Here is a 14,608-nt window from a genome sequence, read left to right as displayed (position 1 = left end):
CCGCCTCCCCTCCGCCCTCGCGGGCTGGGCCTGGCCCCAGGGGCGGCCCCGGGGCCCTGCGGGAGGCGGCGGGCCATGGCGGCGGGAGGGACGCTGCTCCTCAACCTCAGCTCGGCGCCGCGGGGCCCCAGCCGGGTATGTGGGGCCGGGGGAGGCCGGGGGGCTCGGCCCCGGGTGCCGGCTCTTGCCCTGACTGGGCCGGGGGGGCACCGCGTGGCGGCTGGCCCGGGGGAGTGGGGAGGGTTGGGGGGGAAGCCAGCGCCTGAAAAGTTACTAAATGGAGTTTTTGGCTTTTTTTTTCCACACACACATCCCCAAACGGGGTTGGTGTCCGCACGGGGTGGGCCCGGCCCTCGGCTGTGGAGGGGGAGGCCTCGGCGGGGCCCAGGTTGTCTGATCCCCCTGAAGGGGCTGCAGCCGGACGGGCCCGGGCTCCCCCCGCCGCCCTGGAGGCTGCTGCCTCGCTGGGGCTGGTCGCTGGTGGGGAGCGCTCCGACAGGCCCCTGCCTCCTTTGGAGACGCTTTGAAAGGCTGTCAGGGAGGGGAGGTCTTTTTTAGAGTAAACTCACGCTTGTGGGGATGCTACGAGCTGCAGGAATAAGTGCTTTACGCTCAGAAGGAGAGCAAGAATGGGTTGAATAGGTGTTCTCAAAGTTATTGTTACAGTAATTCTGGTGGTTTTTTTCAACTATTATTCTCAATTTTGAAACCGCTTGTAAAATACTGTGCAAAAGCACGTGAGAGTTAAGTCTTTGGCAGGGTTTACCCAGGTTATAAGGGGTTCTATGAGGTAGGGCAGCACCCCCGTCCTTTTTCTGATTGCGAGTGTTGGTGGTTGGAGGTTGGTTATTTGGGTGGTTGCTAAAAATGTGAAGAAACAAGTGAAAAAGAAGTAATAGAGCTTGGGAACAGCTGGTTTCCGGGAGGACAAAGAAAATCAGATTGTGCAGCTGGGAGTGGAGAAGAGAGAAAAAAGTGGGGCAGGATTGTGCTGGTGCTTCACACGTTTCAGGACTTTTGCAATTGCATCGGGGAAAAACAAGCTGAGGGAAAAGGGGCTGAGGGACATTGAAGGGCTCTGGGGACCAAAGAAAATGAATTTTCTTTGTTACCATCAATAAGGGATATGGGGAGAGCAAAAGCTTCTCTTAAGATGATTGGAAGATTAGTAAAATAAACTGGTTGCTTCAGAAAAATTAAAAAAGAGCTCAGGAATGCTGAAAGTTGGCAGAAGCATAAGTTGGAGAGAAGTACAGGCCATGCCTCCTGCCCAGGAAAGGAGGCCTACAGGGATGGCTTTAATGTAATCAGGAGATTTGCAGAGCTTTTGAGAGAGATTTTTGAAGCGTGTTCTGCTCAGTTACTGGAGAAGCCAGATGAAATCCTGCAGAGATGAGCACTATATATGACTCTAGATTTCTCTTTGCATTTCACCGGTGTTCAGAGGTCTCAGGCGTAGGGGTGAGTCTGTTAGAGTAGGAACTGTCTAGCTGCAAAAATCAAACTTAGTTTCTTTCATCATGGGGTAGGGGATTCTGAAAATAAGGGATCTTTCTGTGGGATGATGTTTGTGTTCAGCATGATATCATGTTGTTAATTCTCAGTCATTAATGAATACTTGCTGTCTGGTTTGTTTGTTAACATTAAAGCAGTCTGGTCCTCTGAAGAGAAAGCTCCAGTCACCACATGGAAACCCCCCTTTGAAACGTAAGCGTAAACCATCAATAAGCACCTTCAAGAAATGTGCTACAGAAGCTGACATCAAGGAGAAGGGAAGTTCATCACAAAAACCTCTTCCTAAGAAGCAGTTGACTGGGAAACAAAATGAAAGCCAGAAAAGCAAACCTTCCATTAAGACATCCAGCCTGTTTAAAAACAACCCCGATATCCCGGAAATTCACAGGTATTTTAGACAAATGGGAGGAAAAACACCCTTTCAATGCCTTGAAATTTAGTGTCTTGAATTCTTGCCCTTGCTTGGGCAGAGTAGTTGCTTGGTACAAGTACTATCATTGCTGCTTACATAGAATATTCTTGTAGCATTTTTAACCACACCTGATGCTTTGTTTTCTTTCCCCTAACTCAGAAAAGCAGTGCAGCAGGTGCAAGAAAATGTTTTTACTACAGATTCTTTTAGCCAGTTGGACCTTCATCCCCACCTGGTGAGTGGCAGGAAGGCTGTGTGCCTTGAAATGTCCTTATTTGGGTGGGAAGCAGGTTAGAGCACAGATAGGGAGACTTTTATTCCTGGTGACTTAGACAGGCTTGCCAGTTCTTTGCCTGATTTTGCTGCAGTCTGTTAGCTCAATGTGCTGGCCGGTGTCCTGACACGTCCCCAAACACACTGTCCCAGCACCCTTCCCTCTTTGCAGTTGTGATACCAAAAAAAACCCACAAAAAAACTATTTGAGAGTGCAATATTTTCTAATATTTTGTGATGTACCAGCAATGGTGTAATTCTGATTAACTAAGAAGTATTTTGAGGATGTGGGAACTTTTACATCCAGTTGCCCTGGGCCAGTAATGTAGAGAATAAGCATCAGTTTTCTGGATTTTGCTTTATCTTGCACTACAAAAACTAACAAAAGAAACAGTTTGACAATGAAACCTGCTTACTGCTCTTTATTATTTCTCTAGATTTCCACAATAAACACCGTCCTAAAGATAACTAGCATGACCAGGTAAGCAAATTGTTACATAGACTTTGCACTTCAGTACCCTTTAAAGCAAATCATTTATGATTGTTTCATTATCTGTAGTTGGATTGTGAAGACCACAGTACCTGGGGAACTGTCCCAATTGCCATAGGGTTTGTTGCTTTCAAAATTTGAGATGAGAAATAACTTTTGATTTGTTACTTATGTAGCACAGTAAGTCAGTTTTCACAGCTGAAGGTGGAACCTTGGAGTCCTGCCTTCTAATTTGGTACTTGAATCATAAAATTAGCTGGTTTCCACTTATCACATCTAATGTCTATCTAGAGACTTCCCTTAAAAATCACATCTACTGATGTAGCTACACAGCAGAGATGGATGTGTGGAATTTGGGGTAAACAGTTTTGAAACAGTCACTGTATGTTAAAACACTAGGGCTGTATCCTGTGTTGTGTTTGTATTTCCTTACCTGGTTTGTTTGTTACACAGTGTTCAGAAGCAAACAATTCCCGTGCTCCTGCAAGGCAAAGATGCTCTAGTGAGATCTCAGACTGGTTCAGGTCAGTGTTTAATTGTCGGGCTCCCTCCCTGGGGTGTATGAAACTGGATCCCCAATACAGACCCAAACCTTCACGTTCCCAGTACAGCTGATGGAAGTGACAGGCTGGGAAGCCTGACGTGGGACTCTGGTGACACAGACAGATGCTGTGCAAACTTCTGCAGCGGTGGGACTGAGTGTTGATGTGCAGCTGCCAGTGGGCCTATTCCAAGGCTGCTGAGGGGATGCAGATGCAGGGGCAGCAGAGCTGAGCAGCACACACTCTTATCATCCAAACTTCTGTGCCTACAGCAAACTATGTCTGGGTTTCCTTGGGTGGGTGGGAATATTTATTTAGATAGATCTTAGTGGGACACCACTGCCTGTTTTTTAATTTAACCCTTTGGTGAATTGCTTATCAATCTTCTGGTCTGGAAACTTTCTACTTAATTAAAGCTTTTACAGACTCTGACCTCAGTTTAAGAATGGTAGGATGAGTGTTACTTTAATTTGCTGGAGTGCTGTAATTGACACTTTTTTTTTGATGGAAAGTTTTCTAATTTTCTCCCTTTTTAAAAGGTAAAACTCTTGCCTATGGGGTTCCGCTTGTACAGTCTTTGCAAGGAATGGAATCCAAAATACAGGTAGCTGCAATAGAATTAAATATACCTGCTTTTGATATTAAGATTAATAAAAATGAAATCCAGCTCTTATCTTGTAGTCGAGCATTCTCTCTTCTTATTTGTTTGTGTGGCTTATGTGATCCTTCTGTGCTGTTAGATACAGATGATACAAGAACGATGTTACACATTCCCCATTACTTCGTGCCGCAGATAACCAGGCTAAATTGTCATGTTTGGAGAATTTAAAGCACAGGAGAGGCAATGTTCTGGAAGCTGGGAGAACCGAAATCAAAGGTTACTGCCATGCTTTTAGGACTAATAAGTTTCTAATCTTTGACATGGAATGAGATTTAATAATTGCTCCCAATTTGGATCATCTTGTTGACCAGAAAATGCTGCTGCAGATCTGCCATCTCTTGTGCGTTTTTTGGAAAGAGATCATCCTGACTTTCCTTACGGGTTGAAATATTTCCAGCCCATCCTGGACTGTTACTTTCTGCAGCTGCTCCCTACAGATTGTTGGTGTGCATCAAACATGAGAGTGTTTCTGCAGCTCAGAAACATAAGAATTAAGCAATATGCATATGGAATAAAGTGTTGGGTGTGACTGTGAGTAGGTCTCCAAGCAGGAAAGAGAAGGCAATGCAGGATTGGTATTTGAAAGACTTGATTTTTTGTGGTTTTTTTAAAGCTGGGAGGGGAATTCCCCATACTGTTGTGTACAGATTTGTACTAAAGCCTTTGAGAATTCACTCAAACATGAGAGTGTTTCTGCAGCTCAGAAGTATAAGAATTGTACAGATTTGTACTAAAGCCCTTCAGAATTCAGTTGGTCAGCTCATAACAGTTAGAAGTGAAAGCTCTCTGTGTGTCAGTGCCACATTCTTCATAGTGGATCTCTCACCTTCTCTGTTTGCAGCGCAGTGATGGGCCTTATGCACTCATATTAGTCCCAACGAGAGAGGTAGGTGGCATTTTTTTCTTTCTGATTCTATCTGGATTTGGGTGTTTGAACCCTGATTTTTAGTGTGTAGCTGTGGGTCCACCGAGGACTGTCTTAGGAAATGTCTGTCATTTTGCTCAGATGTTGACTGCCCAGAAGAGAGTTTGCTCTCTGGATGCATGGTGTCATTTTTGTTTCATGCCATACCAAAGTGAGAGAGAAGGAATCTCTTAAGTTTTCCTCATACAGTGGGAAGTAGTTGGGAAGACTGGAGAAGCTCTCTAGGTCAGTGCATGGGAGAGAGAAGCTTGCCTAGCTCACACAGGGCATGGAGTATAGCCAATGAAATCAGCTTTGTGAATGTGTAGGTTTATACAGATGTTTCATTTTTAAAGCCCTGTTTTCAAATCCGTAAGGACAGTGGGAAGTAGTTGGGAAGACTGGAGAAGCTCTCTAGCTCAGTGCATGGGAGAAGCTTGCCTAGCTCACACAGGGCATGGAGTATAACCAATGAAATCAGCTTTGCGAATGTGTAGGTTTATACAAATGTTTCATTTTTAAAGCCCTATTTTCAAATCCGTAAGTGAATGCTGAAGATGAGACTATCAAGAGTTGGTTTCTCCACTGAACTCTCTTTTATTTGATTTATATTATTTGCCAGCAGATTTTTGTACTGTCGTAGGAGCTGGCTTGTGGAGCTGCACCAGGAGAGAGGTTTCTGAACAGGTCCAAAGATGATAAAAGAAGGATTATGCAAAAGAATAAAATAATACACAGCTTCTCAAAGAAAAATTAAGGATGTATTTAGAACTCTGATAATATACATAACTAGATTATCTTATATTTTGAGCCAAAGGGGCTGTAGTCTTTTTGTAGTCCGGGGACTTTTTCAGAGCTCACCTTCTTGTGTTGATTTCCATAGCTTGCACTCCAGAGTTTTGATACAATGCAGAAACTACTTAAGGTAAGAATTCATTGCCCTGTTTTTATTCCTTGAGCCTCTTGCTGTTGGATGCTGAACAACTTCATTCGTGTGAATTCAACTGCATGTTTAAGGAAATCCAGCATCTGGCAAGATACGTTGTGCTTAAAGATAAATCTGCTTGTCTTTAAGTGCCTTTAAGTGTGATTTCCCTATGGCATGTTTTAAACTATTAAATGAACAACTAAGTGATTAATTATGGCACCTTAGTTGCACATGTTTTCATAAACAAGCATAGTTGATTTCAAAGAACCTGCCATTGTTTCAGCCTGAGTTATGAATGGAAACTCTCACAATGACACGGACCGTTTTACTGAAACTAATACTAGACAGATGGGTTTCAGATGGGGAGTAGAACTTGGTGAAGTGCTTTGCCAATTGAATGGCTGGAGAAATTAAAAGGCTTTTAAAATCATTAAATGATAGTGCTTTCCTTTTAATTGAGGCAGAGTATCTTACCATGGGTATAAATCATTTATCTGATCCATAGTGCTGCTCCCTCTTCTCTTTTTTCTTTGAAAGAATAAAGCACTTTCCAAGTCTTTTTTGGTGCTGGAATTATCAAGTAATATTTTGTTGTCATACTGAGGTTTAAAGTACTTCAGTCTTCTTCCATAGTAATTAGAAGTTATTATGAGTGGACTTTTGATGTCCTTGAAAGGATGAAGTCTGGATTGACTCTCCTTTAGCTTTTCTTTGTTACATATAATGGGTAGTAACTGTCAAGTCAGTGTAAACTGTCGTAGTGACCCAAAGCAGAAGATTTAGATTGTGGTGTGACTGGACCCTGGAAGGGCTGGATGGCTGAAGGGTGTGATGTGATTGTGTAATTACTGAGAGAGAGGAAAAGTTGAGCTGCTCTTGATGCAATAACTCTAATGCCAGCTGCTGAGTTGATATTGTATGGATCTTGCTTAGACATCTACCTTATTTTAAACCTTTTAAAGGAACTCTTTTTGTAGAAGCTATTTTGTTGGAGCGTTTCTGGCAAGCAGTGACCTGTGCAAACTTAAGCCTATTTGCCAGTCATGCATTTGTGCAATCCTTACAAGCTGTGCTGCTTCTGCCCTGCGTTTCCTTCGAGCGAGGCAGTGGCAGTACCGTGCTTTGATTATCTCCCCTGTAAACACTGGGCAATATTGGATTCAATGAAGGGTTGGACCTCATTAAAGTAAGAGGCAAAAACTCCTGCCAGTATCAATGAGACTGACATTTAATGTTCCCAGACACAGTGACTGTGTGCATGTAGGTCTGTGGATGTATATGTAAACTTTATAGGTCCTGTGTTTTCCTTAAATTTTCCTTGGCCACAGGAAGATATTGCTTAAAGGCAAGATGAAGAAATGGCATTGTAGCTTGTCTTTGAACATTTAGGCTACGTGGGGAGAAGGAAAAGAATTATTATTATATGATTGGAAGTGGTGCAAAAATGATTGCATTTCTATCTTCCTCAACGATGTGGGAAGCGAGTTACATGGCTAGAACCAAAGGTGCCATTGATATGTAGCTGTGGGTGAGAGAGTGCATGGAGGCTGTATCTGTTAGATCAAATCAGATGCACACTGCTGTCAGCCCCAGTCCTTTCTCTTTTTGCCAGGAAACATAATTTTTGGATTAGGCCTTGTCTCTTTATTAAGAAGAATCTATATTGGTCTTGGTTTTCCTTTCTGTAGCCATTTGCCTGGATTGTGCCTGGAGTGCTAATGGGGGGAGAAAAGAGAAAATCGGAAAAAGCCAGGTAGGAAGCCAACTTCTTAAATTGTATTTTGGGTCCTTCTGCTCTACAGCCTTTATATCTGTTACTCTTCTTTAGAGTGCTTTTCTTACTGGGAGAGAGGATTGCGAGTTTGGATCAAGCTGTGATCCCCCTGGATCGTACACAGACACAGTGCCTGGGTCAGCAGGAAGTATTCACTTCCCCCAGTTGGATCTATTTCTAAAATGTTGATGAGCCTTCTGAGAAGATGATCTCTTGTGTCAGTATTTTTTTTTCCTCTTCTGACAAACACCTGTATTTGCTTACCACCGAGTGCTGTCTACAGTATTTGTTATGGGGGAAATTGCTTTCTGGAGAAGAGATTTCCTGGTGTTAAAAGTCTCTTTCTTTTCCCTTTTCAAGAATTGAATTGTAAGCTGGTAATCCAAAATGGAATTTTCATTTCTCAATGTATAAGCATACAGCAAAAGAAGTTTACTCTTGACAGTAAAAAAAAAAAAGTACTCAATTAGAAAAGAAAATCTAGCTTTGGTGTTTTAAATTTTTAAAATATTATTAATATTTCTTTCTACTATGTCTTTATCATTGAGTATGCCTATCAATGCCTATCGGTGATGATCAAGGATAAAATTTAGCTATACAAGAAATTTAATTTTTAATCAGTGAGAAAATACTGTCCCTGCTAATTTTACTGCGGCCAAGATTTTTTCCTCTGTACATTCCAGTTCCTCACTCTAAGTTCCTATTCCAGAGTTAGTGCTAACCTATATGTTTTGGGGGTCTTGTTTTGATGTTTTTTGTTGGTTTGGTTGGTTGTGGATTTAATTGTTTGTTTTAAATCTAAACAGATTACGTAAAGGGATAAATATCCTCATTTCAACTCCTGGTCGCCTGGTTGACCACATCAAGTCCACAGAATGTATTCATTTCCGTCGCACTCAGTGGCTGATTATTGATGAAGCAGACAGGTAAACTTCTGAGTGTTTAGTTACAGAAAATAATTATGATACCCTCTGTGTCTATATTCAATACCTCACTAAATATTTTTTAAAAAAATACGAGAGAAAGTGCACACACAGTGTCATAAACCATTCATGCTCAGTGGCCTCAGCCAAGCACCAGATGTCTGGGATTAGGAAGAAATGTCCCCTTTGGACAGATTACTGTACAATTATTCATTGCAGAGATTCTCTCAGTGTCTTCTGACATGTCTGACCCTGGCAAAAGTTGAAGATGGAACATGAAGCTGGATTAGCCCAAGATCTGATCAGCTTTAGCACTTTCCCTATTCCTACTTGGCTCATGTAGCCTTAAGACTGCCTCCTCGTTCCTTCCTACGGCACCTTTAATCACTTCTGCTGTTTTTGTAGGATCCTGGACCTGGGCTTTGAGAAGGATGTAGCTGTGATACTCAATGCTTTAAATGCCCAGAGAGAGACACGTCAGAATGTTCTGCTCTCAGCCACCCTCACGGAAGGTAGGTTATAGAAGATGGTGTCTCCTTTAGGTAAATAACACACAGGCAACTTCAAAATGGTTGAATGTGAATATATTACAGCCCAATCTGAAACCCTTTGCAGAAGTGGAATAATGTCTATTGATTTCTTTGGGCTTATGACACTCATTGTAAGTGGAGGTGTTCTGCCAGTGTCTGAGGCATGGCTCATCAGTTCCTCACCCTTCACTGCTTTTTACTGAAATTGTGTTAGTTGGGTTGTTTTTTTTTTTTTATGAGAATATATCATCACCCTCCCCAGCAGCACCCCAGACTGGACCTCATGTTTTTTTCATTTTCTGATTCAGGAGTAACACGGCTGGCCGATATCAGTTTGAATGACCCCGTCAGCATTTCCATAGCAGATGAAATCCAGAAGGGGCTCAAACCGGCATCGCAAACGGACAGAGAACCCAGTAGTTCATCAAACTGCATGGACCAGGAAAACTTCGCTGTTCCAGAGAAGCTCAAGCAGTATGTCATGATGGTTCCCAGCAAATTGAGGCTTGTCACGTTAGCAGCTTTCATCCTTGAAAAATGCAAGGTGAGACTCTGTTTGTATTACTAAGTAGCCCTTTGTCCTTTCCACCTCCTTTATCTGTTACTCTGTCAAGGATAGCATGGATTAGATCTCTGGCTTTGAAGTGCATCTAGAGTATAGGGAGCCACCAGAGAGCTGAGCTGCTGTTGTGTCTCACATGCTGGCAGTGAGAAACCTGTGTAGCATGTACTTGTACTTTTGTGGGCTCAGTATCTGGTGTCAAACTCTGTAATCCTTTCCTGGATAGTCATATATCCAGAAGTGGCAGCCACCTACATCTTACAATGATCAGGGAATTGGGAGAAGCCTGTGGAAATGGCCATGTGCAATTTTCTTGTTTATCTTGCAGTTTGAAAAACACCACAAGATGATCATCTTTTTCTCCAGCTGTGAACAAGTGGAATTTCACTATGAACTCCTCCTAAAGGTTCTTTCAGGAGGGCTAGAGTCAGAACAGCCTGAACGGTCACCTGTGTCCTCTGCACACTTACAGTTTCTACGACTGCACGGCAACATGGAACAGGAAGTAAGCACTCTCCAAATGTCAGATTATACGGTTTTATTCCTTATTCCATATGATTTATTGTGTGGTTATTTTGGGGAGGAGGGCAGAGGAGAGGACAGAGAGTCATTTCACCTCTAGGGGCCTCAGTCTTCCATCTGCTAATGAGAATAAGAATATTGTCCCACTTCTGGAAAGTACCTTGGTAGCTATATCTGAAAAACACAGCTGAAGAGGCAAGAGGTGTTATTTCAGCAGGCTGAGGCAGCCGTTCAGTATTCCCAGTGGGCGCACTTAAACCATTTATATATCCATGATTCTCCCTTGTGCAGTCAGGATGGGCTTTTAATGCCAAAGGAAAACCTCATCTAAGCCTCAAAACATTATGGCCTGATAAGTTGCCCACATTAGATGAGGATGGAGCAGTTTGGCTTTGGTTTTGAAGAACAGAGTCTTGACAGACTGCTCTTTTCCGTGGTATGGAATAATAGCAATAAGTGATTACCTCAAAATAGGCCTAGGTTTTACCTGGATGGGCCTGAGTTATGAGATTTGAGCTTGCTGCAGAAGACTGGGAGGCCAGGAGAAGAGTGTCAAATGACCTGTCATTGCAGTGTTTCTCTTAGTAGCTGAGGGACCTCCCTTGAAAGCTCAGTCCCTGCTCCTGCCCTTGGTCTGTGATGGAGAGAGTTACCGCTCTACTCTGAGCTGTGCAGCAGAGATAGTAAATGAACAGAGCTCTTCTGATGAAGCAAGAGGTGAAGAGCCATTGTTTTTCTCTCTCATTCCCATCCTGTGGAGACCAGAAACATGTGCTTTGCTGTCCCTGCAGTCTGGCCTTTCCTCAACCTGCCTGCCTGAGCGAGTGAGCAGGCCTGGTCTGGCCCAACTCTACCCTGACCAGCTGTTAAGCCAACAGAACACCACTAAGTAGCTGGCACCAGGGGAAGGGTTTTGCCTTTTTAGTACCCAGTGTGTAATTAGTGCTTGATGTCTTCAAATTAAGAGCATTAATGGAGCTAAATTGTGGATCCCATATGGTACTGCTGAGCACGGCTGCTGTCATTGTCAACAAGATACAGCGTGCTCTCTTCTTTAATTTTTGTCAGCAGAGGGTTCAGTGTGTCAGCAAGGCCCAAGTTTCCCTTCTTTCCCAGAACAGTACCTCTAGCTGGGAGTCAAGTACGTAAGGTTTCTTCTATATCATCAACATAGCAGGCCATTCACTTAACCCCTAGCTAGAACTCTGAGGAAGAAGGCTTGAAACATGGAAACAAGGATATTTTGGAAGGAGGAAGCAAAAGGAACAGGAAGGAAAGGGGTATGGTGTTTCTGAGGCCAGAGACAGCCTGAGATCTGAAAAGAATGAATTTAATCAGGTGAAGGGAGTGAGTGTGCAGTAGTTTCCCACAGCAAAGGAGAGGGAGTGTCGGTGGGCAGGCGCTACGGGCAAGCGAAGACCAAATGCTGCTGAGACCTTCAGTTACTAGTGCTCAGAGATTGTCTTGTGTGATAGCTGGTATCATTGTGATGTAGTGTGTGTTGGAGAATCAGTTTCTATTGCTTTTATCAAGAAAAAAAACCACCCCAGACTAGTTAGTTAAATTAACCGGAGTGGGTTTAGGAAGGTTTTGGGACTGACAAAGCCAGAGGCTTTTGAAGGTAAGTGAGGAGCTGGAGTGGCAGGTTCCTGCAGTTCTGGGGCTCAGAAGCTCAGACTGCTGGTGGGGGGATCTGGGGGCTGTGGATAGCCCTGCCTGGGACCCTGAGCTCTTGTGAGAAGTGGGGGCTGTGGGAAACCTGCATTGACTAAATGCATTCAGGCTTGCCCCAGACACTGTGCCTTCTTACCCAGGACCACCTTGTTGCATGCCATAGGTTTCTGTCCATTTGCAGAAAGAGTTTGACTGGAACTCATGAAATCAATTCCTTTGTTTTTGAAGCTATTCGTGTTATAGTGAATGAGGCATAGTTGGTAATTTATTGCATTAGCTGATTTGCTGTACGTTTGATTGTCATGTGCATAAGCACTCTTTTCATTTTTCTCTTTCAATCCTCTAGGAAAGAACAGAGGTCTTCCAGGAATTCCTAAAATCCAAGACCGGCATCTTGCTTTGCACTGTAAGTAACTTGGAGTGCCTTTGCAGCTCCGTGCTAATAGGCTTGTCTGATATCTGATGGTAGAACAGAGGATTTGGCACTGAGCTCTAATTCAAGCTCATTGTCTGACCTTGAGGAAAGTCATCTCCTTTTCCTGCATCTCACATGTTTAAATGAGGCCTGGTGCCTTCTCTGCAAACTGCTGTATGATCTTTTGCTGCAAGGTACCGTGTACAGAAAAAGTGCATGTCTTATACAAGAGGCCTCTTAGTATTTTGCATGGTCTTATGTCTGGAAAAATCTGTTCATTTGGAGCTGGAACCTTGCCCTCTACATGCAGTCAGTAGAACGCAGTCCTAATTTGTAGTACACCCCATAACTGCCAGTTAAATTGGATGTAATGTGCTATTTCCCATCTTCATGACTACCCCAAGGTTAAAAACAAAAACCTGTGGGGATGGAAGGGAAGCCCAACCAGAGAATGGTGTCACTAGTAATGCAACATGCTCTGCTGCTCTCCATGCTTTGCCCTTCAAGCTTCCTTCAAGGGTGCTGAGGGAAAAATTCTTGTCCTCTGCTGAAGTTTGCTGGCACCCTTGTGTTGTGGTGGCACCTTCCGCTTCTCGTTTCTGACCTGTTGGTGCCACAGCTACCCTGCTGCAGTGGTGCAGAAGGCTGCACGATTTGCTCTCTAATAGTGGCAGCTGTTGATCTGAAAATGTGTGAATCTTGGCGATTTCTACCCACCGCAAACTTGTAAATTACAGCGATCGGGAGTAATTAGAGCTGAGAAACCCTCTCCAGCTCTGAAATGACTCCTGTTCTTGCAGCACATGATGCTTAAAGGAAACCAGTTGTGATTTATTTTTTTTTTTTATTCAGAGAGCTGGGCCTGAATTTTATCAAAACAGGACTGCCGTATATAGGAGTGTTTGATTTAGTGCTGCCAAATTACATATTTTATCACCTGTAAAATTGTACTTGTTACATGGTAGTTTTGGTCCTGCTTCTGTGAACAACCTTTCAATGATTTGATCAAGGTCAAAATGCAGCATTGCAATGCGTAAGTGTAACAACTATAACTTGGTTTCCCTATATGCAGAGGTAATACTGAAGTGACTTAACTGAGGAGGATAGGCAGAGCTTCAGCATTCAGTGGTGTAGGTTAAGTGTTTTGAAGATTAAAACTGTTCAACAAATTCAAAATAATAAATAGCTAAGCTTTCTTATCCTTCATGCACATGCTGTCTATAACTGAGAAATTTCAGGGACGTGTTTTGTTACTCAGATTTCAGTTTAATGAGTTTAGACTAAAGACAGTAAATGCTCGATTTTTAGACAAAGAGAAAACAATCACTGCAATCACTGGGATATCAGTTCCTGGGTGAGACCGTTTGAAGGGGAAAGGCAGCCCATGGTAGGAAAAGTCTGCCTGGAAATGTACAGTTATTGACAAGGTAGGAAGAAGAGTAAGTTGGATAAAGAAATCCCACTGGATGGGATTCCCCTCTGGAGACACTGGAGATGTGGTTTGATTTCCTGCCACAGACTCCGTACCAGTGGATGTGGAATTGTGATGACAAGGCAAGTGGCCGCATGTCAGATGAGCATTTGCTCCTGACTTGTCATAAAGAGGAGGTAACAGGAATTAACCTAGATTGCTGTGAAGAAGGTAGTGTAAGGTAATGCATTTATCCTAACCCTCCTTCGTTTCAATCTAAGCTACTTTGCATTTACTGCAAGGCAGGGATGCAGATCCTGACGGTTACGGTGACTGTGGCTCAGCTGGCACATGGTTAGCGCGTTAAGCACAGTAAGTTGTGCGTCTGAGTCCAAAATCTCTCCGTGCTTCAGCTCTCCATCTGTAAAATGGGGATAGTAGCACTGTTCTATCTTACAGAGATGTTGGGAGGACAAATGCATTGAAACCAGGAGGTGGCCTGTTACCACAGTAATGGGGACCATATGGACACCTTAATATAGAGATACACTTTGCGCTAGTCCCACATTACAGGTGCCTCCCCAACACAGATGTCCAAAGGGCAGCCAGGCACTGTGACCACCTCCTGCCTCCGAGGGCATTGCTTTTTCTGACTCTTTTTCTTCATATCAGCAAAAATGTTTTGCAGAAAGGTGGTTCTGTTCTTTTCACTGCAAAATCGCCTTTGGTGAGCCAGGTTTCAAAATTTCATGGGCACAAAAGAGCAACACCAATAACGTTACCGTCCTTCCCTTGTCCCTTATGCCATGTTCTCCACCCATCTTTCCGCTCTAGTAAGCAATGGGACCTGCTGTTCCTTTTATTAATTTGCTCTATGTCATATGTATATTAATATATTCCATAAAATATTTTTGCCAGACAATATAAGCTGGCAGACAAGAAAATAAAGAAGGGCCGTGTATCTCAGAGGGTCTCATCCAGATTTATTTCTCTCTCCTTCACTGAAGTTCTTTGCGCCTTCCTTTGGGATGTGCCTTTTAAACAAGTTCATCTCTTCCAGGGAGAGAGGAAA

The 14,608-nt window shown here is 43.3% G+C and overlaps 1 protein-coding gene across 2 annotated transcripts in view; it reads left to right on the top strand.

Moving 5' to 3' along the window:
- The first annotated feature begins 6 nt into the window (after positions 1-6).
- The window catches only part of DDX31 (DEAD (Asp-Glu-Ala-Asp) box polypeptide 31), a 47,626-nt gene continuing 33,024 nt past the window's right edge, over positions 7-14,608 (top strand). The window contains exons 1-14 of one of the 2 annotated variants that reach the window (XM_014943051.1): positions 7-135; positions 1,653-1,903; positions 2,087-2,162; positions 2,638-2,681; positions 3,144-3,214; positions 3,772-3,836; positions 4,735-4,779; positions 5,681-5,722; positions 7,414-7,478; positions 8,306-8,425; positions 8,828-8,934; positions 9,261-9,496; positions 9,843-10,019; positions 12,057-12,116. In XM_014943051.1, the coding sequence (XP_014798537.1) occupies positions 76-135; positions 1,653-1,903; positions 2,087-2,162; positions 2,638-2,681; positions 3,144-3,214; positions 3,772-3,836; positions 4,735-4,779; positions 5,681-5,722; positions 7,414-7,478; positions 8,306-8,425; positions 8,828-8,934; positions 9,261-9,496; positions 9,843-10,019; positions 12,057-12,116 (1,419 nt within the window). In that variant the 5' untranslated portion in view covers positions 7-75. Of the gene's footprint in view, positions 136-1,649; positions 1,904-2,086; positions 2,163-2,637; positions 2,682-3,143; positions 3,215-3,771; positions 3,837-4,734; positions 4,780-5,680; positions 5,723-7,413; positions 7,479-8,305; positions 8,426-8,827; positions 8,935-9,260; positions 9,497-9,842; positions 10,020-12,056; positions 12,117-14,608 lie in introns of both variants that reach the window. The other variant, XM_014943050.1, reaches the window with a different exon arrangement.

The sequence above is a fragment of the Calidris pugnax genome, unplaced genomic scaffold (genome assembly GCF_001431845.1).
Source record: "Calidris pugnax isolate Ruff unplaced genomic scaffold, ASM143184v1 scaffold102, whole genome shotgun sequence".
In the NCBI taxonomy this organism is placed as follows: domain Eukaryota; kingdom Metazoa; phylum Chordata; class Aves; order Charadriiformes; family Scolopacidae; genus Calidris; species Calidris pugnax.
Note: the sequence above shows the minus strand (reverse complement) of the source record. Positions and strands in the feature narration are given on the sequence as shown.